We start from the raw sequence: 26078 nt of genomic DNA, 5'->3' as shown, positions 1-26078 counted from the left end.
AATTTCCACCCATTCCTGCATTGTTTCAGGTGTTTCCCATTTGTTCGCAGCTCCTCCTCCTCTTTAGATCATCTTCTCCTTCTTTTCTCTGTAGTTAGAAAAACACTGTGCTGCTCTCTGACTCTCTGACTTTCTGATTCATATGGAAATGCAGACATCGGCTTGTTCCTGCCATAAAAACACAGTTGTGGAGAAGAACTGCGGGTTCCTCTCAGCCGGATCGCAGTGAGAACCAGCAGTGCAGATGTTTTCAGATGGGCAGTTATTGTTTGGCAGAAACCAAAAGACTTTTAAAGTGGTTTCCGGGTAAAAGAAGCTCTGAATTGTTTCTGCTGGTCTTGTTTTCCTCTGGCCGCTCTTTGGGTGCATCAGCAGAGCTGTCAGTGCAGATGTTTTGGTTCAACAGCTCTTTCTCACTTCACGTCGTGAGTCATGGGATTTTTTTTATTATTTTTTTAAACAAGGACGAGGTAAAGGGAAATTCCACGTGTCGCCACAACGGATTTTACCCAACCGAGTTCACGATGTTCACCAGAACTCATTCAGAAATCACCAGACATGATTTAACTCCTTAACAGGCCAGGATTTTTACACCACTAAATCTTGAGGATTTCTATTTAACCATTAGAAATAAAAAATATATATATTTAAATAAATCTGCTGATGTAAAAAATCTAATGAATAAAATAATAAAATTGTCTCTTTTCTGTTTTTTTTTCTGTATACATGCAGAATTTGGGTTGATTCCTGTTTCTGATTTGGAATTATTAAGTGAAGTAGAGAGAAAACATATAAAGGATTTAACATCCCTCAAAAAAAAAAAAAAAAATAATTACTGCAAAAAAAAAATGGGATTTGTATCACCTACACCTGTAGCCTGTAAACAGGAAAAGGCATTTTAAGGGGTTAACCTCCTGAGACATGGACTTTGGCTTAGTGTACGTTTTAATTTTTTTTTTTATGATTAGTAGGACCTAACAAGTATAGAAACTAAACTTATAGGGACAGTAGTTTATTTTAACATTTTAACAACATTTTCCTTAAAATTTGAGATCAGAAGGACCAAATGAGTCCAAAAACTAAAATGTATCTTCTACAGTAAGAAAATAAACTAGATTCTAAAATAAAATAGGATGAGATTTTATACCTGGCCCATGTTTCTGTCTGGACTGCCTGTAGAATGATGTTGAATAGTGAAATGTTGTCATGTGACCACTATATGGCAGGTTTATGAGGCTTAAGATATTAACGTAACATATAAAAAAAATAAGTATTATGGAGCAAAGAAGCAGAAATGTACCCATACGAGGACGCTGGGATTTTGGGAGGTTAATGTAAAGTTTTATTTTTTTTTTTACATTGCATGAACATTACATTTCATTAATAGATCAAAAGAAATGCTCCAAAATGACTTGACTTTCATTCTACTTTTTATGCTACTTTCTCAATTATATTAATATATTCGATATGACAAAACAATTTCATTTTATTTTATTCATACAGCAGCAAAATAAGCTTTAAAAGTGATCATCGTTTTTAACATTCCACAGAAAAAAAAAAAAACTTTTGTTTTGATAGTAATCAAAAGCAAGACTACATATTATTATTTTATATTAAATTTTAGTAATGTAACAAAATGAATAATGTACATACAGTTAATGTAACAAAACAATCACTAATTTAATACTGAAGTGCAAATTTTTTATGGCATGCATTTACACTGACAATTATACAAAATTATACAAAAAATACCCTTAAATTCCTTCAAGACAAAATACATATTTAACATAAAAAATATGTAATTTAAAAAATCATTAATGATACTATCAGGTACAATAGGATATTTCGTATTTTTGTTTAAGTTTGGTTCAAAAATCTTCAAAAAATTCCAGAGAAAACACTCTGGAGTTGGTGTTACTACTTACTACTTATTACTAAGACACTACAAAAGTCCATCTGTAGTAAATGGATGATCACAAGCCATTAAACCAAGCTGAACTGCTTAGATTTTTGCACCAGGAGTAAAGCAGCATAAAGTTATCCAAAAGCAGCGTGTAAGACTGGTGGAGGAGAACATGATGCCAAGATGCATGATAACTGTAATTAAAAACCACCAGGGTTATTCCACCAAATATTGATTTCTGAATCTGATATTACCAAAATACAATGTTGGAGAGTGGATACTTTAGTAAATATAGTGTATAATTTAGCTAAACTAAACAGAACTACAATAAATAAAACCGTAGAAACTACAAAAGTCCATCTGTGATAAATCTGTGTTTCCTGTAGCTTTAAAAAGAGCACCTGAACACCGCCTGGCAGGTACATACCAGCTCTTTACAGGCCTTTTAACAAGTGTCTGGGTGTAACACCTCAGCATTACTCCGTCAGCATTATACATCACAACCCCTGTAATTACTGCACTGCCTATTCCACACATTCCTGCACAATTCATTAGTGGGCTGTACAAACACTGCACATGATGGAGATCGAGCTTACACAAGAGTTACAGAGATTACAGAGCTTTTTACATAGCTTAACACACTGTTTACTACTTATCAGTGCTGTTCAAACACTTAACAATACATACACTATGTGGACAAAAGTATTGGGACACCTGCTCACTCTTTGTTCCTTCTGAAACACCAGCACTATTTGGTTTGGTTAAAAAACAGACTCTGGTTCTTTTGTACCCTTAGTGCGGTTCGATTCTGCATGTTAATGAGGTTAGAAGTAGATATCATATATAATATGCACCATATTATAAGGCACACAATCAATGAATGCTATTTTATGGTCTATTTTCATATATAAGGTGCACTTGATTATAAGGCACATTTAAAGAGACACTATACAGAACTTCTAATTCAGCAGGTCTCGTCGCTGAATGGTGGTGGTGGTGGTGGTGGTGAGGGGATAGCTAACTAAGTAGCTAAGCTAAAGCTAAGCTAAGTAAACAAAAGTCAAATAAGCGCTGAATGTTAATCTACACAGATTTCTCTCCTGAAAACTGTTTATTTGGGAAATTAAAGCGCTTTTATTTATAAACAGTAAGCTTAGCTTTCCGAATTTCTCCAGCACTAAGGCTGGAGCATTAGCATTAGCGGCTAACCACTAGCGCTTAGCAGCTAGTTTTCCCTAAAATCAAAAATACATATTCAGCAGGGTTATCTAATCATCCAGAAAGCTGTAAGTGCCATTATTAACGAGACAGACTTTAATCTAAATGAATTAATGAGACTGATGAGACTGATTGTCACATTCATCACATTCTTTTTCCTGATAGTTCTGCAGATTCAGTGTTGAGCCAAAATAGATTTAGGAAGCTTTTAAGCTTTAAAACCCCAATCAGGATATTTTAACATTGGATTATTGATCTGAGGGAATCTAATCAGACTATCTGACTGCCGTGTCATTTATTTCCCTCAATTTCCTCCTCTTCTTCTTCTTCTTCTTCTTCTTCTTCTTCTTCTTCTTCTTCTTCTTCTTCTTCTTCTTCTTCTCCTTCTTCTTCTTCTTCTTCTTCTTCTTCTTCTTGTGATGATCTATAACCACATGCTGCCTGTCTGCTGCCTTCATGTGCTTGTCTGATGCTCCTATTTCACAATTATTTTTCACATTTACAAGAGCGTTTGCATTTGCCATCACACAAATAAGGAACAGTATGTTAGTAGACTCTCTAACTGATATACTTATAATTTACCTATCTTATCTATTTCTCTTATCTAATCTGTATAACAATTCTTTAAGGAGCATTATATAAAAATTAGTATTTTTCAAAAATAATTAATAGTAATGCACCAGATCCACCCGATCCATCGAAAATGAAGGTTAGACCCAGATTACAAGTTAATTCTAGAAAAGCAACAGAAAATATATATCTCTATAAAGATATTAATTCAGGCTGAGAACCAGGATTCAAGGTCATCTCATCAGAACTAAACCCTAAACATCACTGAATCTCTTTATACTTTACTTTGTCTGTTATTAAGATCCCATTTAATTTAGCTGTTAGCAAAATTAGCGAAAGCACTAAAAAGCGCTTCTCTTTTGTGTGGAGAAAAATTCTGTATAAATAGCCCAATAGAAATGCTCTAAAATCATCCCCCCTTCCTAAAATTCCATTAATAGATTTTTTTTCATGATAGGAATAGGAATTAAACCAGAAAAAAACTAATAAATCAGTTCATACTCAAGAAGACTGCAACACAGAGAACCATACTGTATGTAACAGGTGAGGGCTGAAGGTGTTTGCAGTTGAGTCAGATGAGAAACAGGTGCGTGCTATCAGTACTCAGGTGAGGAGGAACAGGAAAACAGTTCAGGTCTAGTTAAAGTGGATGGTGTGAGAGGAATATAATGTACAGGTGGATTGTGGGAGTTGTAGTCTTTAGGCTCAACCGAAGGAGAACAGGAGGAGAACCTGAAAAAAATTACATTTATATAAATGGAATTGGTATTTTTGCTCTTGGGCTCCCCCTACAGTTGTGGAGTGCAATTAACAAACTTTATAAAATATTTTTATTACTTTTTTAGGATGATTTGGAGAGTTTAAAGTCATGACAGACCTTTGCCTCAATTTTATACAAACCCGTACATCACCCTCATAGAACAAAATAAGGTATTTTTATATTTTTGGGAAAAACAAAAGAGAGTAGGTGTTGTGGGATTAGACATGGTCACACCACATTTAGCTGATGCTGACCACAGTACACTGTGTTCTGAAAGCACATGCTGCTGTTTTTCCCTGTACACACACACACACACTCTCACTTAGCTCCACACTATCCATTATGTTCTTTAACTCGGACTTCCTGAGAGCTGTTAAAAGTAAAAAGTTCCAAAATACCCATTTATAGTTAGCTCTATGATTAGTGCTGGCTTTTGTACATTGTGTTGTGTTGATAAAAGCTAAACACATTAATGCCAGTTTTGTTTTATGGGGAATTCCTAAGTCTTTCCTATGTTTTATAGAAAATCTGTCCATCATCTCTGAGCCTGGATGAGTAATATATAATGAGTTTGTGTTTTTACAGGTCCTGGCATTTCTCAGAATTTGCTAAAATCCTTGCTGTCACTTAAAACATTGCATTTTTTATCCTTTTTGAAAAAAAAAATGTGAATTTATATCATGATAGAAATTTTTTCATTAGCCCGATTCAGATGGGATTAGTAATTTTTTATTTCATTGGGGTCCTCTGTGATTTTATTCCCGTCCAGAGCGATCATGTACGTGTTTTTCTCAGACGTCTTCTGCGATAAAAAAATTACAGGCTGAATTATCTACTGTTTTTCTCTGAACTCTTTTTCGTGCTCCTCCGGTAATTTTAGTCCTGTCCGGACGCACATCTCTGAGTTTCATCTCCTCGCTTTTAATAAAATAGCTATTTGTTCACTGCCGCGCACCGCAATTACTGTACACTTTGGGTGCGCATTCCATGGAGATCCGCGTAAAAAACACAACAGCGAGTGGAAATGGAGGAGCTACTGAACACCGTGATGTCATGTGACCGAGAAAAAAAGCCTAAAAACTATTTTTTTTCTCCTGTTTTTTCAATTGCAGTATTTTTTTTTTCAAATTCAAATGCAGGAGTTTTATCACTAAGTAGAATTTTTCCTGAATTCCAGGCGGCTCTACCTCATGATGTCTAGAAACAAGGATATTTCAATTGTACTTTATATTATATATTATATTAAGTAATAAGTAAAACCTTTCCTTACGTTCAGGAGTTCATTCTGTTGTGATATTTTTATGTTTTTCAGGGAAAATTCTGTTCAGACGGAGTCACATCAGAGACGTGGCCATGAAACGACTGCGGCCTATAAATGAATACTGCAGGGTAAGTGTTACATCAACCATCATCATCACTTTACATCACGTTCACTTTCCTAACATTCTTACAATTTTAGGTTCTAGATAGAGAACAGTGCTTCACGTTAAGTTTCACTTTAATCCCAGCTAGAATCTCAGGAGCTGGGAGGAAGTTCAGGCCAAAGCTGAGCTTATCACCGTAAATTCGCTTCAGTCATTCAATGTGTTTTTTGCTGTTTACTCAGCCACACAAACGACATACATATACAACATGATACATATATGTGTCATATATGATGTGTCAAAGGTCATATTTAGGCCACATTTAAGTGCTGTGTGAAAATATAGCCTAAAATGCACAATCCAAATAAAAGTGTCAACAAAAATTCAGATACGATTTAATAAGAATCAAATAATAAGAATCAAAATCTAATTTTTATTATGTCAAACTGTGATGTCAGTGATATACAGGAACAGGATGTTATGACTGTATTTATTTATTTATATTTTATTTATTTATTAAATAGTTAAGTAGTGGGCAAAAGAGTAGTCAAGATGAGCAGGGTCAACACTCACCGGTGTTTAACAGTAAGAAGCGAGGAGTGAGTGAAGTGAGGGTGTATATAAAGTGTGTGTAACAGGTGAAATCAATATTCAGGTGATTGACTTCTTGGTAGTGCCTTGTGCAGTGTCATGTGATCGTGAATAGGAGTGATGTCAGTGTGTGCTGCATTTTGTGACAGCATTTCAGCTTTGATGAAAGAAATGTTGACAAAAGCTTCTTTATTTTAGTTTTATTAGCAATTCCTCCTCTTTTCTTTTTAGTAAATACATTAATAAAATAAAAAAAAGCCTAAATGGAGGTATTTGTCAGTGCAGTGCCCCCGTGAGGGCGGAGGATCAGCGGCGCCGTGCTGAGCCAGGCTTCGTCAGCACGCCGTGGCTTGGTGTTTAGTTTTAAAGGGCTGCCTCTGGAGGAAACGGCTTTTTAAAAAGAAAACGTTACCCTGAGACTTTTACAAGGAGCTCTGCATAATAGTCATGATTTTTGTGTTGGTGGGTTGCCAGATTTGTGTGCTGTTTTTGTGCCTCTGCAGAGTGCTGACACAGGAGGGTTTTTTCCCTCTCTACGTGAGAAGGTGCCAGGTTTCTGCGGTCATCAGATCAAGAGACTATTAAGCGCATTTAAGCACATTTTAAATAATTCTCACACGGGAGGGAAATGAGGGAAGTGTCTGGATCTAAAAAGCTTCCTGTGTTCAGTGTGTTTGAGTTAAACTCCATTACGAGCAGGAGATAAAACTGTATCTAACATCAGGGTAAAGGCTGGATTTTAGATGCATTATGGGTAATCGTGTGACTGGGGATTAAAGACATTGTTGGTGTTGATATATGACTATATGTCTCAGCTAAAGTAATTTTAGATATAGCTTTAGCTTTTTAATGTTGTTTTCCAGTAGTTTTAGCAAAACATCAGTTTACTGACTGATTAATTTTTATTTTTTCTAATTAATCCATTTTTCTCCATAATTGGAAAGGCTTGTACACTTCTGGACAGTTCTGGAGAGTTTCAGAAGCTTCTTAAAGTCTATACTCAGCACTGAATATTTCAGGAATATTTGTAAAAATTGATTTATGTCAACATATAATTATGCGGACCACAAAAATAAAGTTTACAAGGAAAAATAACCTTTTTCTTAGGAAAGCAAACTAAACACCTGAGAACAAAAAATATATGCAAAATTGTCACATAGTTTAATTTAAGCATGATGGTAAACGGTTGCATAAAAACACTTATTACCATATTTTTCAGACTATAAGTGTAACACAGAAGAGGCAGGATGCAATTTCAAGTCAATTTTATTTTTTGACATAACAAAAAACAAACCAAAAACTGAGACGAAGAAAATGAACACTAACACTTAAAGACTATAAAACAAAAGATAAACTAGGTCTTTAGAAAGCAAAGAATAAAACACTATAAAGACAACAAACCAGAACCGTAGACCAGAACAGCAAGCACACGGGACGGGGTCAAACAAAAAGCACGACAAAGAACAATGGAGCACATGGGGTATGTATACACAGGCACACACTAGGTACACCTGTGTAGGTAATGAAGGGGCGGAGTTACAAATTAGACACAAGGTGATAACACTGAAAAAGCTCAAAGCTCAAAAAAGCACATGTCTGGGAACACAAGACAGGAAAGCTGAGGACAGGACCACAGAAAAAACAAAAGAGGGAAAAACGGGACAGACAGGCTAATGTGTGACAATAACGTGCACTTAATCTCTAATTTTCCCAAAAAAATCAACAACGTGCCTTATAATCTGGTGCTCCTTATGTATGAATTCTACCAGTCCGGTATTAAAGAGCAGAAAAGCCACTTCACTTAAATACAGAGTTATAAGGGTGAGTTTTCAGTAAAGTTTTTTCCAGTACTAAGGCTAGGTGCAGCAGCATTAGCATTAGCATTAGCTGGCGTCACTTGTGTCAATGTTTTAACTATTAGTTTTGGGAATTTTATAGTTTATATTTTCATAATGTTAGTATTCGTCTAGCTAGGAAGGTTATGTGAGAAATATTCTAATAACATTGTTATGCAAACCTTTTTAAAACTTTAAAACTAAACATTCTTATAACATTATAACGTTCTCTGTTAGCTGGGTTAGCTGGGAAGCTACATTAGCGTTTTAGCTTCGCATGTCTGTGCTGATTGACTGCTTGGTCTAAGAGGAATTTACTTTCACTAATTAGATTTTGTCCTGAACTCTTATTTAAATTGATTTATTTAGCTCAGCACAAATGAACTGAGGTTACAAGGTTTTTTTCTGTTTTGGAGATCAGTGTTTTTCATTGGACAGCGACGATATGCATGCACTAAATATTATGCAATATTTTTTGCTGCGTTATATTATTTTATGCGGTATTATTTATTTTGCTACATTATGACCATACTGTTATACCATTATACTATATTCCTGAAATGAATAACCTATTTTAGTTTTCCTATATCGGTAAGTATATCGTTATCGCAAAAATACCCTGAAATATCGTGATATTATTTTAGAGCCATATCGCCCACCCCTAGTTTGCGCATATGTATCAGCAACGGGTGCAATGACTGTGCAATGAGTGTGTCGGCTTTTCACATTGTATGCAGATGTACAATGAACACATTGACAAGTGGACACACACACAGACAGACACACACAGACACACACACACACACACACACACACACACACACACACAGACATAATCAGGTTAATGCAGGCTGCAGAGAAGAGCACCACTAAAGGCCATTTGCTGTAATGGGCCTCTGTGCGCCGGGTCTCTGGAGAGAATACAAATGAGGGTGGGGGGAATGAGGGGGGTGTTGGGGGGTCACTCAGGGGAGGCATCAATCTGAGTACAGCAGGCCCACCCATACAGAACACCGTCCCCTCTGGGGACTGGGTCTCATCCAGGCTGACTGAACTTGGGACACTGTATATAGAGCTGCAGTGATTGGTTGATAATTCTGATTACAAAAAAAACAAAACAAAAAGAAAATATTGTAAAGCATGCTGGAATAATCTTAAATAATGATTATTATTAATTTTATTAGGGGTGAAATAAATTTTTGATTCATAATTGCATCTTGATTCGAACGTGGACCTGCCAACATGTACGCATTTTGACCACCTAGTACACTTTGTATCACCAGGGATTTATACCTTTTGCAACTCGCTGCCCACCTTACCTGTTACTTAGTTTTGAAACCAGTACTTTTACATTTTTACTACAGTAAAAGAGTAAAAAGCTTGAGTTGATACTTTAATATATATATATTTATATATTTAGCCCTTGTGTGGTGTTCATATTTTTGTTACTCGTTTACTTTGTTACTTGTATTTAATTCAGCAAAATTAAGCAATTTTACATTAAAACGCTTTACACATGCTCGCTTCACCTAAACTGCAAGCAATATAAACAGCTTACATGGTTAATATTTGCCCTTTACCTTTCTTATGTTACATTTCTTTCAAAAAGTGCTACTCTTTTTTTATTAGTTTTTTAATAAAATGTAAAATAAAATGAATTAAACTCAAGATATGAGTAGAAAATTTGTTTAGTTTCAAATTTACAAATGAAGCAATGTTTATTAGCCCTTGGCCAAACATACTGTATGTAATATAAATGTGTGTGGGGGGGGGGGGTGTACAGTGTGTGTTTTGATATATGTTTTTCACAAAAAATGATTTTTGATTTCACAAAAAAATTTTTAGTATCATTTGATGAAAAATGAAAACGTGTCCCACAGACCTGAACACCACACAAGGGTTAATATAGTATATTAAACCCTAGTATCTGTACTTCTACCGACAGAGCAATAAATAGAGATACTTTTCACATGTTTGATAATTCCTGTTATTTGCTTATTTAGGACTGTTGTATCCACTTTAATAACACAGACGCCGTTTTGCCATGTTGTTGCGTGTTTCAACAGGATAATGCTTGTCCACATACTGCTGCTGTCTTAAAGGGTAACTAAACCCCCTGATTTTAGCTGAAATTTGAAAAATGCTATAAAAAAATGGCAGGAGTTGTTTATGGCAGGGCACTGGGTGATGTATGGGTTTAGGGGCGGGACAGGAGGGAGAGCTAATTGGCTGTGCTGCAGCAGCAGCAGTGTGCCTCTGATAACAGTGAGACGAAGACGATTGGACGTCCGCAGGGGGGGCGGTATTATTGATTGACTGGTCTGCATATAAAAGTACACGGACACATTTTTTTCACACCAATAGCACAGTTGAACCTGAGAGGGCGCTACTGAGGTGGAAATTACTGCAATAAAAGTGTCTTTTAAAGGTTAGCAAATGTTTATAAATTTTTCAAGCAGGGATGGTATGTTTCATTACTTCAAAAGAACACATTTCAGCTGTTAATAAAAAAAAATTGTTTAGGAGCATGCTTTAAAGACACAAATACTATACTATGTCCAGCCACAGTGGACCTGTACCTGAGTGAAAATGTGAAAATGTGTGGGATGCTATTTGATGCACAATCAACACTCCTATACCACACCTACCACATAATCTGCAGGTACTGTGTGATTCCCAAATCAGATCTTATTTGATAAAATATTATTATTATTATTATTTTTACTGTTGTAATCATTAGCTGCAGCTCTAAAACACAGAGAGGTCAATAACAGCTACTGCCTCTATATATATATATATATATATATATATATATATATATATATATATATATATATATATATATATATATATAAAGTTTCTTTATTTATTTAGGGTAAGATTTTAGAGTTTTGGGTGAGTCTGCCCTCAGATGACATCTTGAAGACTAATTAGCGAGTTGCAGGCTGGCTGTATAATTCTGGCACCGGCAGCGCTGCCACTAATATTTAAAAGCCAAATTGCCTCAGTAGGAAAAGGGCACCTTGAGCAGACAGTGCCTTAGCGCCGCCGCCGCCGCCGTGCTGCTGCTGCTGCTGCTGCAAACCTCCCGGGCTGAATCATAATTCAGCTCATGCAGAGAGACGCCGCATCTACCTATTGACAAGGACGGCCCAGAGCACTTAGCTTTATTAAAGACCAGCCGAGTGGCCAGTGCTGGACCGGCCCTGTGGAGAACAGCCTCGAAAAACATCCACTGCTACAAGAAGAGAGACACGTGTTCATCTCCGTAACACAGTCATAACTGATGCTCATTCTGTGGTTGTTGTTTTGTGGGACATTAAGATAATCAAGAGTAAATACAGCTCTGGAAAAAAATAAGACACCACTTAAAAATGATGAGTTTCTTTGTTTTTACCAAATTAAAAACCTCTGGAATATAATCAAGAGGAAGATGGATGATCACAAACCATCAAACCACCAAACTGAACTGCTTAAATTTTTGCTCCAGGAGTAAAGCAGCATAAAGTTATCCAAAAGCAGTGTGTAAGACTGGTGGAGGAGGAGAACATGATGCCAGGATGCATGATTAAAAACTGTGATTAAAAACCAGGTTTTCAGGCGGATTAGTTTCTCTTTTCTTGTTTTCTGGCTTTCACAGACATATTCGGTCTCTTTCCAGCTTCTGCCAGAGTGTCTGTATGTTCGTTTGTAAAGATTGAACCAGTAGTCCTTGTAGAACTGTTAGAAATGAAGGTCGGAAAGCAGGTCGCAGTTCTCGCGAGCGCTGGTCGCGGCCGCCTCAGAAAACTTACAGAGTCTGGTTTGAGCTAAGAGGAGCTCCGGCACAGACACGAGAGCACCGCTATTCCTCCTATTACACCTCAATGCAGCGCTGCAGTGAGTTTCAAGCTGTAATTTTACTTCTTTAAAAAGATCAAAAATCAAGGAAATCCTACCTAGTGCTGCTTTAAAGTAGTTATTTTTCTTTACTTAGTACTTTACTTCTTTACATAGTTCTTCTTTATAACTGATATACAACTGATGCTCTCAAACACTCCAGGCGACAAGAAATTAAAAAATAATTAACTCTTGATGAGTTCAGCACAGCTGTTAACTGAAAGACTGAATTCCGGGTGGCTCTACCTCATAAAACTGACTGAGAAAATCCAGCAGAGATGTGAAAAACTGTCTAATCTAAGCAAGAGGTGCTACTTTGAAGAATCTAAAATATAAAACATATTCTGGTTTCTTTCACACTGCCTTTTTGTTGGCTAAATAATGTGTTTATTCACAGCTTGGATGACTATTAGTATTAATCTACAATGCAGAAAAAAAATTAAAATAAATATATTGTAAACTCAGCATTTCTGGTTATGTACAGATCAACAAAATCCGTAAAAGCTTAGGTCATCATTTTAGTATCTTTTCTGTTTCAGGCCCTGATCCAGCTGCCTGTGTACATTTCCCAGTGTGAGGAGGTGCGTGTGTTCTTTGAGACTCGCCCCGAGGATCTGAACCCGCCTCTAGAGTGAGTTCACACTGATTTACACACAACAGAAGCACCAGGATCAGATACAGATCACTTACTGTTGTAAATGTGAACCGTCAAGCTGTTTATCAGATTTGTAACAGATGTCAATGATTCAGGATGTCATGATACTAATAATAATGATGCACTCCTCCAAATATCTCCATATATCCAGTATTAAAGTAAAATAAATGATACTGGACAGATATAATCTGTCTCTAGTAGATATATACTGGGAAATAAGAACTGTGTGAATTTTGTTTTTCCCTACAAACAGCCAAAAAGTAGTACCCTGATATCATTTTATTACAATTTCAGGGTATTAAATAATTTGACGATATTAAAAATGTTGGATATATTATTGTGTATTGTATATCTCCTAATTTTGTTCTGTCTCTCAAATTTTATATCATAATCACTTTGTAACCTTTCCTTTTTTGTGCACAGGGAGCCCATCGGGAAAAAGAAATCAGGTAAGAAATAGTTATTATTGATGCTTTATGTTCAGTAAGGGTAAGTCAAGTGAATCTAATATATATATATATATATATATATACACTTTTGTTTTATAAAGATTATTTATTTTGTATAATTTGCTTTTTTATTCATTATTTTTAGTAATAAAAAATCCAAATCAATACAAATCTCATGAAATAGTGTAAAACATTCTTTATTTTTAATTTTGAATGATAGATAGACAGATGTACAGACAGACAGGTATTTACGCATGCAGACATAGATAGATAGATTTACAGGCAGACAGACATAGACAGACAGATATACAGACAGACAGATTTGTGCAGGCAGGCAAGCAGACAGTTAGTTGAAGAGGCAGGCAGACAGACATATACAAGCAGGCAGACGGATGACATATTCAGAAAGATATACAGTCAGACAGATATACAAGCAGACAGAAAGACAGACAAATAGATAATCAGACAGACAGGTAGTTGTACAGGCAGGCAGGCAGGCAAACAGACAACAAGTAGACAAACAGAAAACATATACAGACAGACAGATATAGAAGCAGAGAGGTAGTTGTACAGGCAGAGGGGCAGGCAGACATCATATACAGAAACACATACAGACAGACAGATATACAAGCAGGGAGAAAGACAGACATATATATATATATATATATATACAGGCAGACAGAAAAAACACAAAACAGAAAGACAGATAGATACTGTAGATAAAAATAGATATAATAAATAATTATAATTTTGTAATGTTAATTATAATAATGATGTGAGCTGTATCACCCCTTCTCTACAGATCCTTTATCCTGAGTAGAACTGAATCTGTTTTTTCTGTTTTTATAAATATTATTTGGAGGTTTTTATTTGATCTGAACTTCCTTTACCTTTTCCACCTTTTATTCCTCTCCCTCCCCTCACCACCACTCTCCTTCATTTCCTCATCAGGCATTGTGGAGAGAGCGTCTTCTTTCCTAAAGCGAGGTAGTAACTGGCTCTTGCTTGGCCGTGCTCTGTGTGTGTGAGCCCCCGAGGTGCAGCCCCACCCTGAGGTCCTGAGGTGGGCTGGGGGCGAAGCTTGGTGCTCGTTATCTGTGTGATGATCGCATGGCTGTGGTGTTTAGTGGTGGTCTGTGTGTTATTGGTGGTGGAAGGTCAGGGGTCAGACACTGGTGTGATAGTTTGGGGGGAGGTTAATTTACACAATTGTTAAATCCTCAAATATAGTCAGTAAATGGCCAGACGAGACGTGTGTGTTTGGTGTGTGAGGTTTGCTAAGCTAATGCTAAAAAGACATGAGAGATAACTGAACAGCAGTTAGCACTGTAAAATCAGAAATACCCAGAGCACTGAATGATTCAGCATCATTTGTTTTACAGCATCAGTGCAAATAGAATTAATTACACTTAATTAAACTTCACACAGCACACATTTATTGTCTGATCAACTATATTTGGGTAAAATTGTGTAAATTATATGTATTTTAGTTGAGATATTGCTTTAGGAAGAAGTGTTTATTATTAGAAGTGTGGATTAACCTATAAGAGCCCAGATCCATTTCTGATCAATATTGTATTCTGAACAATACAATACAATATAATACAATATTTGTGTACAATATATATATATATATTTTTCTATCTATCAGTTCTATCAGCAAACTGTATCAGATACATTTACAAGAGCAGCTCATTCATTATTTTTTTATTTTACTATAGGGACATGACTGTTAAAATTATAACATAATATTATAAAAATATAATAATATATTTTAAAAATAACATATTTTTAAAACCTATATTTTAGCATTTTGTTATAAGAATTAGACATATTTAGACATATTTTAAAGGGTCTGTGACGCACATATATAGCTCAATGGGCTCTTTTGGGTTAACTGTGGTAGTTGTATGTGTAGTGTGATATTATTAATATATAATAGAAGTATAGTAATCAGTATATGGTACTAATTTAGTTCATAATGCATAACATACCTCCAAACACATTTTTGCAGACAGTCAAATTCATCAATTCATTTTAGTTAATGCATTTAGTAATCATCAAAATGTGTCAGGTCTGCTACAAACATATTCTAACATACACCGATAGGACAAAACTCATGGGATAGCTGTATGTTAAATATTTATTTTACAACCAAGCACTTGTTGGGGCCATTTTACCTGATATGGCGATATGGCCCTAAAATAATATCACAATATTTCATGGTATTAAAGCGCTAACGATACTCTTGACGATATGACAAAACACTGAATTTATTTTTTTTTAAATATATTTACATTATATTTCAAAAATACACTACTGCAACAAAATGAACATTTTTAAAATTGTATTATCGCATACAATATATGTCACACCCCTTACTGAGATATTTTTAAAAATACAAGAATTTGATCAGATTTGTAACAGAAGTCATGATACTAATAATAATGCACTCCATATATTTCCATATATCCAGGATTAAAGTAAAATAAAGTATACTGGACAGATATAATCTGTCTCTGGTAAATCTATATTGAAACATGAGAACAGTGTGAATTTTTATTTTTATTTTGCTAAAAAAAAACAGTAAAAAAGTAGTACCCTGATTTGATAATTAGGGGTGGTTGATATGGCACCATATTTCAGGGTATAATATCGTTCACAATATTTATAAAAATGATGGCGACATTATTGAGTACTTAGCTATAGACTCCACCCTATATAGTGTGTAATGCATGGGTGTGGTTGGAGGTTTGTATTATAAAGCTAAAACTACTAATATATACATATTATTATATATATATATATATTTATTTGTTAGTTCTGATCTGTAGATCATTGTTTTTTTTTTTTTTGTCATTGATTCCTCATCTCGTATAAAAGTGGTATTATAGTTATATATTTATATATATATATATATTATAGTCTGGCAGTGTTTATAGTTTGGTGGGTTTAGACTTATCTAATCTGATTATTTGTTTGAGGAGAGGCTTTCTCACGCAGCTTTGATCATAATACCGGTAAATTCCTGTCGTTTGCTGCTGGATTCACTGCAGCTCCGCTGGTGATTTGGTGTGGGGTTCACTTTTTTTTCACTTTTTCTCCTCTTTTTTTACCTTTCTGCACTAAACTGTTCTGTCTCAGCGTCCGTTTCCTCACTTCTAACTTCCCAATAATCACAGCAGCTTCACTCTGCTCAGTTCTTAATAATAAAGCAAATAAAAGGACACTTATTAAAGTTAAGCATGGTGTTCACGGCAGGAGGAGACACCACCTCAGCCGACCCACTCCTGCTGGACCAGTACGTGGCCGTCACCGACTACGAGAAGCAGGAGAGCTCAGAGATCAGCCTCCACGTGGGCCAGGTGGTGGAGGTCATAGAGAAGAATGAATCAGGTGAGATACAGAGACACTACTGCACTGTGCTTTAAGGGTGGGACGATACAGCTCTGAAAAAAATGAAGAGAACACTTCAGTTTCTGAATCAGTTTCTCTGATTTTGCTATGTATAGGTTTATGTTTGAGTAAAATGAACATTGTTGTTTTATTCTATAAACTACAGACAACATTTCTCCCAAATTACAAATAAAAATATTGTAATTTAGAGCATTTATTTACAGAAAATTTGAGTTTTAAAATGCATCTTGGCTTCATGTTCTCCTCCACCAGTCTTACACACTGCTTTTGGATAATCTTATGCCACTACTGGTGCAAAAATTCAGTTTCTTTGATTTTACCAAATTAAAATCCTCTGGAATATAATCAAGAGGAAGATGGATGATCACAAGCCATCAAACCACCAAACTGAACTGCTTGAATTTTTGCACCAGGAGTAAAGCAGCATAAAGTTATCCAAAAGCAGTGTGTAAGACTGGTGGAGGAGAACATGATGCCAAGATGCATGAAAAAAACTGTGATTAAAAACTAACCAGGATTATTCCACCAAATATTGATTTCAGAACTCTTAAAACTTTATGAATATGAACTTTTCTTTGCATTATTTGAGATCTTTTTTGTTATTTTCTGTAAATAAATGCTCTAAATGAGAATGTTTTTATTTGGAATTTGGGAGAAATGTTGTCTGTAGTTTATAGAATAAAACAACAATGTTCATTTTACTCAAACATAAACCTATAAATAGCAAAATCAAAGAAACTGATTCAGAAACTAAAGAGGTCTCTTAATTTTTTCCAGATAAAAGTATATATACATATATCAAATGAATACAATAAACTGTGGTGAAGAATATTGGTCGTCAAATTCTGTAAAACTGACACCAGAAAAAAAAATAACTTTTGATATTTGCTTTTTTTGAAGTATTTTATCGTCTTTAGTGACACAGAAGCTGTAATTAATTGTAGGTAACTGCCTTACGATATATGGAGTATCACAAAATCGAAGAATTGAAGAATCGTAGTATTGTGATATCATCATTATCATGGGCAATGTATTGTGCTGCCACCATGATCCGGAGGTCGCTGGTTTGAATCCAGGTCATGCAGCTTGCCATGAACTGGCCTTGCTCTTTCTTGGTTGGTAGATGGTGCTCTTGAGTCTTTCCTCACATCATTCTCTGGGTAATGTTAGTAATAGGTAATAACATAAAGCATCTGTGAGCCGATGTATCAGAGACGAGTCGCTGCGCTTTCCTCCAAATATGCTGCATATACTACACCCCCCTCGTGTTGGGAAATTACTAGTAATAGGGAAAATACAGCTGACTGAATGGGATAATCGGCATAGTCTGCCCACATTTAGCCAAAAAGCTCAGCACATCTCAGCTCTGTGTAGATAATCAGTGTGTTTTCTCCTCAGGTTGGTGGTTCGTGAGCTCAGAGGACGCTCAGGGCTGGGTGCCTGCGACCTGCCTGGAGGCTCAGGATGACCCAGACGATTTCTCCCTGCCTGCAGAGGAAGGTACTGAAGCTCTCTTTATTACTGTCCTGCTGATTTTCCAGCCAATTCAAACTACATACAGAAACCCCGCGTACAGCGCTCACTGCCAAACCCTCAGGAGCTCATCCTGCCCAGTTCAGTATGAGGGGCTGAATAATGGAAACACTGTTTTTGGGGAATCTTGGTGAAAAGGAGTATTATGAAGATGTTCAGCCCACCAAGCAGAGCTGTGGGAAATGCACAATGAGCTGTAGTGAATGTTGGTGGGGCGGGGTTTAAAGGTTTAAGGGGTTGGGTGGGTTGTTTGGATAATAATTTACCTTTTAGAACATTTTGGGTCAATATCAGTATAATGAGCCTTTTGTGTTCACATCATAGTTTTTTACATATATTTCATACAAACACTGTTTAACAATATATTTGTCACAACATTTAATCTGAATGAACACTTTATTATTATAAATAAATAGAGGAATGTTATTTTACATTTTATATATTTTTTCTTTGATGTGTTCCTTTTATGTTTTATTAAATGTTTTTAATTGTATTAAATACCCAACTTTTTAAGAAAGTTGAATTACCATAATTGTTTGAAAATAATAATAAATAAAACAGGTATTTTTATAGAAGTATCACGCTATTTAGACATTTTCGACATTTTCTCAGTTGTCTTTCTCAAACACCTGATATTGCTGCCAATCCGAGTTGCACAGCTGAAAAACGTTATGCTGATTAAGGAGCATGATATTCTAGGTTATATTCTAGGTTAGTTCTAGGAGGCTTACGGCCTCAAAATGGCCAGAAAGGAACAACTTCCTTTAGCGACCCTCACCCTTCAGTCTATTGTTGTGTTAAGAAGGAAGGTGACTCAGTGTGAGATATTACAAAGAAACTGAATATATCTTACCATGCTGTTAAAGGAGCTTAATAGAGGAGTGGGAGGCCCCGATGCACAACTGTGCAAGAGGATAAATATCTGTCAGGCTGTTATTGCTGCAAAATATGGCTTTTGGATGAAGGCAACATTTTAAGTACACAGTCGTCTCATGTGTTTCATGCAAAGTATTGAAAACAGGCACCACATTTTTTATTTAGACCTTTTGGTACCCGGTAGTATCGAGAAATTCTGGTCTGTGCCTTTTTGGTATGGAATTTCGATACCCAGCTCCAATCTTAATTAATTTGTGTGCACATAAAGCACATTATTATGATATTGACCCGTAGATGAAACTAATTTTACACTATTAAGCATATCACACGCACACACACACTCACACACACACTCATCCCCCAGACCCAGTTCCATCTGAAAGTCACTCTTGGTTGTTATCTGTGTGTGCTTGTCCCCTGCTGGAGTGTGCCGGAGATTCTGGTCACTGCCGAGGCACGTGGGTCGCCGGCGCACTTTAGGGGATCTGTTCAGCACAAGCTTTGGGCAAGGTGGAGAACCACATCACTTTTCTTCCTCTTGTGGTCATGCTGGCGTGTCCGGTGTCTGTCCTGCACGAGGCACCCGTGCATGCGTCGCATGCTGCATGAAGACGTGCAGGAAGTGCAAGAAGTGCAAGGAGTGTGAAACTGAATCTGCCTGAACCTCGAGCTTAATAGAGCGAAATGCTCAACTGTTAGCATGGCATCTTTCAGGGCAGTGTGTTGCCGTGTCCCTCTGTGCCACCCTCAGTCATTTCTTTATTACAGTATGATTTGATCAATTAACGTAATTAATTAACGTAGTTAACATAGCCATGCTCCATCCATGGCTTTACATGCTCTTACATAGATGCTAAAATTGAACAAGCTTTAAAGGATGCTTATAAAATCCCATTCAGCCTAATGAGAATATGCTGCACACTTGTTATATGTTAAAACATAATTTTTATTGCTTATAATTTGCCCTAAAATTGAGTTTGAATGGGATTTTCTCCAGCGTTGTTTAAAGTTTGTTTCAAGTAGCTGTAGCTAAAATGTGCTAATAAATTAAAAGTAAAACTACTTAAATAAAACAAATAATAATAAAGCACTATTTGGATGGGATTAGTTTTACGCAGAGGTGAAGTAAGGTAATGTAAAATGTATAATTGATTCTTAAGGGTTAAGAAATCTTTGCATAAATGGCTGAGATGGGAGTGGCTACTCAATTTGTCCTTAATACATCACTTTATTAAAGCATCACTAAAATATCACTGATAATGTTAAAAAAAAAATGATAACCAGTCTTATATTTCACTTTTAGTTATAATAAAATTGTAGTACAAAAATGATCAGCACATACAAAAGTTTGGGATCGCTTGCAAATGTCCCTCTATTACAAAGAAAAATATATTTTTTGTATGCAATCCACAAACAAATTGGTTTATTACACAATTTATTTCAATGTATAAGATGATTTTAAAGAATGAAATTTAAAGTTTGCATTAAAGCTCTATATTTTTGTATAGATGCCTATTTTTTTAGTCCGAGTTGCACAGCTGAAAAACATTATTCTGATAAAGGAGCATGATATTCTATCTTAGTCTAGTATTAGTTGTTGGCTTGCTAATAGTCTCAAAATGGCCAGAAAGGAACAACTTTCTCTATAGACACCTTCAGTCTACTGTTGTGTTATGAAGAAAGGAACTGAATATATCCTACAAAGGAACTGAATATATCCTACCATGCTGTTAAAGGAACTCGATAAAGTGGAAGTGATAAGAGTGGGAGGCCCTGATGCACAACTGTGCAAGAAGATAAATATCTGTCAGGCTGTAACTGCTGGCAAATATGGCTTTTTTAAAGTACACAGTCATCAATTACATTAAAATAAATATTTCTCACTCTGACAACGTCTTAGTGGGCTGATAATTTGCTGTGTTTTCTAATCTCTAAAGAAAATCAGAGTGATTCCAAACTTTTTTAACAGTAGCATATGTAGGCTATAGGCTAGGCTAAGATAACACAGAGTATCTGTGCCAGCCATGACTTAGCAAAACTCCTCCATGAATGCCTCTATTTATCAGAAAAAAGCACAGAAATAATAATTCTCCACAAGATATAATGGAATATTTACACAGTCTGTCAGAAAACTGACTAAATCACTAATAAACTCTGGTAATAATTACATTACCCCACTTCTGCATATACAATTATAACAGACTAAACATAATCATCTTAACTTAGCACTTAGCCACTTAGCACTCATTAGCCACTTAGCACAACATTTCCTGTCTTCACAAATCATTGTGTTTGCTGTTGCTGGATGCTGCATGTTTGTTCCATGTTTTCAAGCTTCTTGTGGTTCCCTGTTAAAAACTGAGCAAAGAGTAAAGATCATCCCATATTAAACTAAATCATTTCATTTAAAACGTCTGAAAACATGTAGTTCCTAAGCTTTTGTCTAGTCTTTGTTAGTCATTGTCTTTTTAATAATCATACTGTTATATTAATCCATATATTATAATTCTTTTACCACATAAATAATTCTGTGGTCTCCAAAATCACATTTCAAACTATTTTTCATTATAAAAAAACTCTTTCTAACTTTTTTCCAGCACTTCTTAGTTCTTGTGTAGTTAATAAAAAAATATATATATATATTTTTAAGCTATTTTTTGAAAGAAATCTCAAGTTTGAGTCTGACTGTATGACATTTAAAAGCTAAATGAAGCTGCCGGTACATTAATAAACATTTGAATTGTAAAGAAAAATAATGGGAACACACAAGCTCTAACATTCCCATTATAAGATTGTTGTAATAATTTGATTATTCAAAATACTTCTGGATGATTGTTTAGCTATTTTATTTAGAGAATTTGGTGTATTTTACTGGTAGAACAGATTTCTTTTGTTTTTGCTTTATTTATCATATACTTACATTTTTTCAGATTATCAAACAAACTTAAATATCAGACAGAGATAACCTGAGTAAATAAAAAAAAAACATATTTTTTAAATGATAATGTAATTGATTAATTCAAAAATCTATCCAAACCAATCTAGCCCTATATAAAAAAAAAAAAACTTTAGTGGCAACAACTGCAATCATGCTTTTGCGATAACTAGCAATGAGTCTCCAATTTTGGTCCACTCTTCTTTGCAGAAGAATTGTTTGAATTCAGACACATCATGCCACAGCCACTCCAAAACCTTCATTTTGCCTTTGCCTCCATTTTGAGCCATTAAGAGCTAAACTTGCTAGTGTGTTTTGGGTCATTATCCTGCTGCAGAACCCAAGTATGACTGAGCTTAAGGTCACAAACCGATTACCGGATATTCTCCTTCAGGATTTTCTGATAGAGAGCAGAATTTATGGTTCTATCAATTACAGCAAGTTGTGTTTTAAATAGGGATTGTGTTTTTTCATTTAATAAATTAAATCTTCATTTAAAAACTGCTTTTTAAAAATGTACATAGGTTACATTTGTCTGAGTTGGATTGATAATCTGAAAAATGTAAGTATTATAAAAACTCTAAAACACTAAGTCTTGTTGCTGAATGTATTAGAATTCTAGTTGAATGTGGTTTGTGTGGTGCAGTGGATAACACCACCCCCTGCCAGTAAGTTACCACATTATGTGGGAGACCATTGTCCCACCTCTGTAATAGAAACAACCTTGTAGGTCACTCTGGATAAAACATCAGTTAAGTGCTGTAAATATAATGTAATGTAATGTAAATGTAAATGTAGTAGAAATCTTACCTGAACAGTACTAAAGACAGTTACTCCAATAAAAGCAGGATAAACTCATTTGCATGCCCTTGATGTAAGAATTCAGGAAGAAACAATGGATGTGTAGGTGTTCCAATACGTTAGTCCACTCCATATAGTAATAATATTGTAAATTTACTTCTAGGGCATCTTTGAGATCGTTTATTTCTATTAAAATAAATAAAATCATACATAGTCTACTCTAGGGATGGACGATATGGCCCTTAAATAATATAGTGAAATTTCAAGGTATTTTCAATATGGCACACACCTGGTCTGCACAGTGTTAAAAGCCTTAATTTAAAAATGCTACAAGCTTTTCTGAAGATAGTGATGATGAAGTGATGATACAGTATTTGAATGCAGACCAGACAACGAGTCTTCTGACCTTCAGTGTCTCTTCTCATTTCATTACATCATCCCTCCAAATTTAGATCTCGCATCATCATCATCATCAGGTTCAGTGTATTACCCAGCTGCCCCTCCTCGCCGCTGCGTGGCAACGCTGGGTTTTAATTCAGTAAGACAGAGCGATGCCATCCTGTGATGCCATCCTGTGCCAGTGAGCCCATAATGAAATCAGCTCAGTGACCTTCCCATCAAACACAGTCAAAACCCAGGCCAGTTCCCAGCAGCGCGGCCTTGAGATGCCAGAGACGTGCTGCCAACAGCAAAACGCCATTCACTGCAGCGCATTCACCCCCCGATTCTCCCCACTGCCTGCTAAAAGATCCTCATCAATATACTCTGTGTTAAAGGAGAAGTTTAGGTGTAGTGAAACATGATTAAAAAAAGTTCTTATCTTTGATGAATTGCTCACCTCCGTTCTCCCACAGCGTTCAGAGATCCAGAAAAATGATAACAGTTCATCCAACAAACACTCGGATTCAGACTGGGTGATACAGGGCATAATTTACCCTGCAGATAAATCACTTTTTACACCGTTATCCAGATACTCAAAGTAGCTCCACACCTCCTTGCTAGAATCTGGAGAGCCCTGACATTTAAAACATTTAAAACGAGACGTTAATAACTTAAAAAGTGCAGAAGAAGCTAATTAAACACCACTGTTTACATCTATATTATGCTAGCTTCAGCTCCGAGCACCGCCATCACTGTACGCCATCGGTGTAGCAGCCGGCGCCAGGAGGCATGCAGGCTATGTGCTTTGAGTCTATGTACATATATGTCTATGTTATTATCAGTACAGTGATGGCGGCGCTCGGAGCTGAAGCTAGAAACGTTACGGGATGTAAACAGTGGTTTATTATAAACTTCTTGTGCACTTTTTTAAAAAGTTATTAATGCCTCGTTTTAAATGTTTTAAATGTCAGGGCTCTCCAGATTCTAGTAAGGAGGTGTGGAGCTAATTTGAGCTACTGAATAACGGTGTAAAAAGTGATTTATCAGGGTAAATTATGCCCTGTTTCACCCAGTCTGTAGGGTGTTTGAACAAACTGTTAAATTTTCTGGATCTCTGAACGCTGTGGGAGAACGGAGGTGTGCTATTCATCAAAGATAAGAACTTTTTATGAAATGTTTGAGATATAAAATGCTGTGTATATATATATATATATATACATGAAAGCTCTGCCCGATTTCTGAACTGGACTGAACCCAGTAGAACAGAAGCAGCAGTTGAGGATTGGTCAGGATTGGTCAGTGCGCTGCAGTGAAGATGTTCTGTCCGTGTTAGCTGACCCGTAGTCTGTGGGTTAATACTGTTGTCTTTTTGACTCTGCAGAGGAGAAGTACACAGTGATCTACCCCTATGCGGCCCGAGACCAGGACGAAATCGATTTGGAGAGGGGCATGACTGTCGAGGTCATCCAGAAAAATTTGGAGGGCTGGTGGAAGATCAGGTAAGAATACAGAGAAAAGTAGAGCTGGGAAATCTGTACATTTAGGCCCAAAAGTTTGATGCAAGTTTGTGAAAAGCTGATAACAGTCTGGATGGTCCATTTCCACATTTCCACTGTGTGATAATCCATTCAAGATGCCATTAACGCCACTTCTGGATGTTTTTGATAACATATTTAAGCTGTCCATAGGGTACCAGTACCTTATATTATTTTCCCAACTCATGGATATACTAGTGCATCACAAAAAACATATATAATAAAAAAAAAGTTGCTTTTTTTCAGTAATTCTGTTCAAAATGTGAAACTCATATATTATGTAGATGTATTAAACACACAGAGTGATCGATTCTAAACGATTATTTATTTTATTGTTGATGATTATGGCTCACAGCCAATGAAAACCCAAAAAACCAGTGTCTCAGAGAATTATAGAGCATTATATAAGACCAATGGCACACGGCTCACACTGCCAAAAAAAGTCCTAGAAAATTTGTTCAAACTAACTTTTGGCAAACAAACAGATGCTAAGCTATGCTAAGTTAGCTAAAATCTAAGCTCTGCTGGCCCTGAATTGACAGGTTTGTAAAGGTTTGTGTAGGAAACGAGTAGAGTGTAAAAATGAACTTAAACCTGGCGTTTTTAAACTTTTTGCCTTTTTAAAACAAACTTTATTAAAAAAATTTTAGAATGTTCATACATTACAGAAATTGCATCATACATTTACATCATATTTAACAGGAAAAACAGCATACGTAACATTTCTGACAAAACATTTATACATATTTATACCTAATAACTAGAACAGTTTACATGATTACATGATTAAAGGGGTATTTCTTTGTGTTTTTTTTTTTTGTTGTTGTTCAAAGTTGAAAAAAATCCTAATGTTAGAGGAAACACTGCAGTAAGATTAAAAAAAAATACAAGTCACTGTTGTGTTTAAATTATTAGGTCTTATTTCACGTTTATATATATATATATATATATATATATATATATATATATATATATATATATTATTATTATTTATTTTTTATTTTTTTTTGGTTGCCAAATATTCAGTGCATCCACTGACACAACTAAAAATGATCTCTGAAGGTGTAAAAAGACTCTGATTCTGAACGTAACTCTTCTTCAGGTATCAAGGCCGTGAGGGCTGGGCCCCGGCGTCGTATCTGAAGAAAGCCGACATCCTGAGCCAGAAAATAGCGGCCGGAGCCGCGGCTCACGCCAGCACCAACGACCTGGACGGAGCCGGCAAGAACCTCAGCAAAGAGAACAAGGAGAACCAGAGAGAGAAATTCAGCCCTTTCTCCGACAACAAGCGCAGTAAGATCATCTCAGAGGAGTGCAGGGAGGAGTTATCTGTTATCTGAGAATTACAGAACATTCCTCTCCAGCAGCAGCAGCAG

At 35.9% G+C, this 26078-nt stretch overlaps 1 protein-coding gene across 2 annotated transcripts in view; it reads left to right on the top strand.

The window, feature by feature from the left end:
* The window catches only part of sh3pxd2b (SH3 and PX domains 2B), a 56595-nt gene that overhangs the window by 23457 nt on the left and 7060 nt on the right, over positions 1 to 26078 (top strand). The window contains exons 4-11 of one of the 2 annotated variants that reach the window (XM_022676621.2): positions 5764 to 5840; positions 12660 to 12751; positions 13199 to 13224; positions 14176 to 14211; positions 16486 to 16620; positions 18040 to 18141; positions 24549 to 24666; positions 25805 to 25995. In XM_022676621.2, the coding sequence (XP_022532342.2) occupies positions 5764 to 5840; positions 12660 to 12751; positions 13199 to 13224; positions 14176 to 14211; positions 16486 to 16620; positions 18040 to 18141; positions 24549 to 24666; positions 25805 to 25995 (777 nt within the window). The remainder of the gene's footprint in view (positions 1 to 5763; positions 5841 to 12659; positions 12752 to 13198; positions 13225 to 14175; positions 14212 to 16485; positions 16621 to 18039; positions 18142 to 24548; positions 24667 to 25804; positions 25996 to 26078) is intronic. The other variant, XM_022676622.2, reaches the window with a different exon arrangement.

This window comes from Astyanax mexicanus, chromosome 17, assembly GCF_023375975.1.
Source record: "Astyanax mexicanus isolate ESR-SI-001 chromosome 17, AstMex3_surface, whole genome shotgun sequence".
Classification (NCBI taxonomy): Eukaryota; Metazoa; Chordata; class Actinopteri; order Characiformes; family Acestrorhamphidae; genus Astyanax; species Astyanax mexicanus.
Note: the sequence above shows the minus strand (reverse complement) of the source record. Positions and strands in the feature narration are given on the sequence as shown.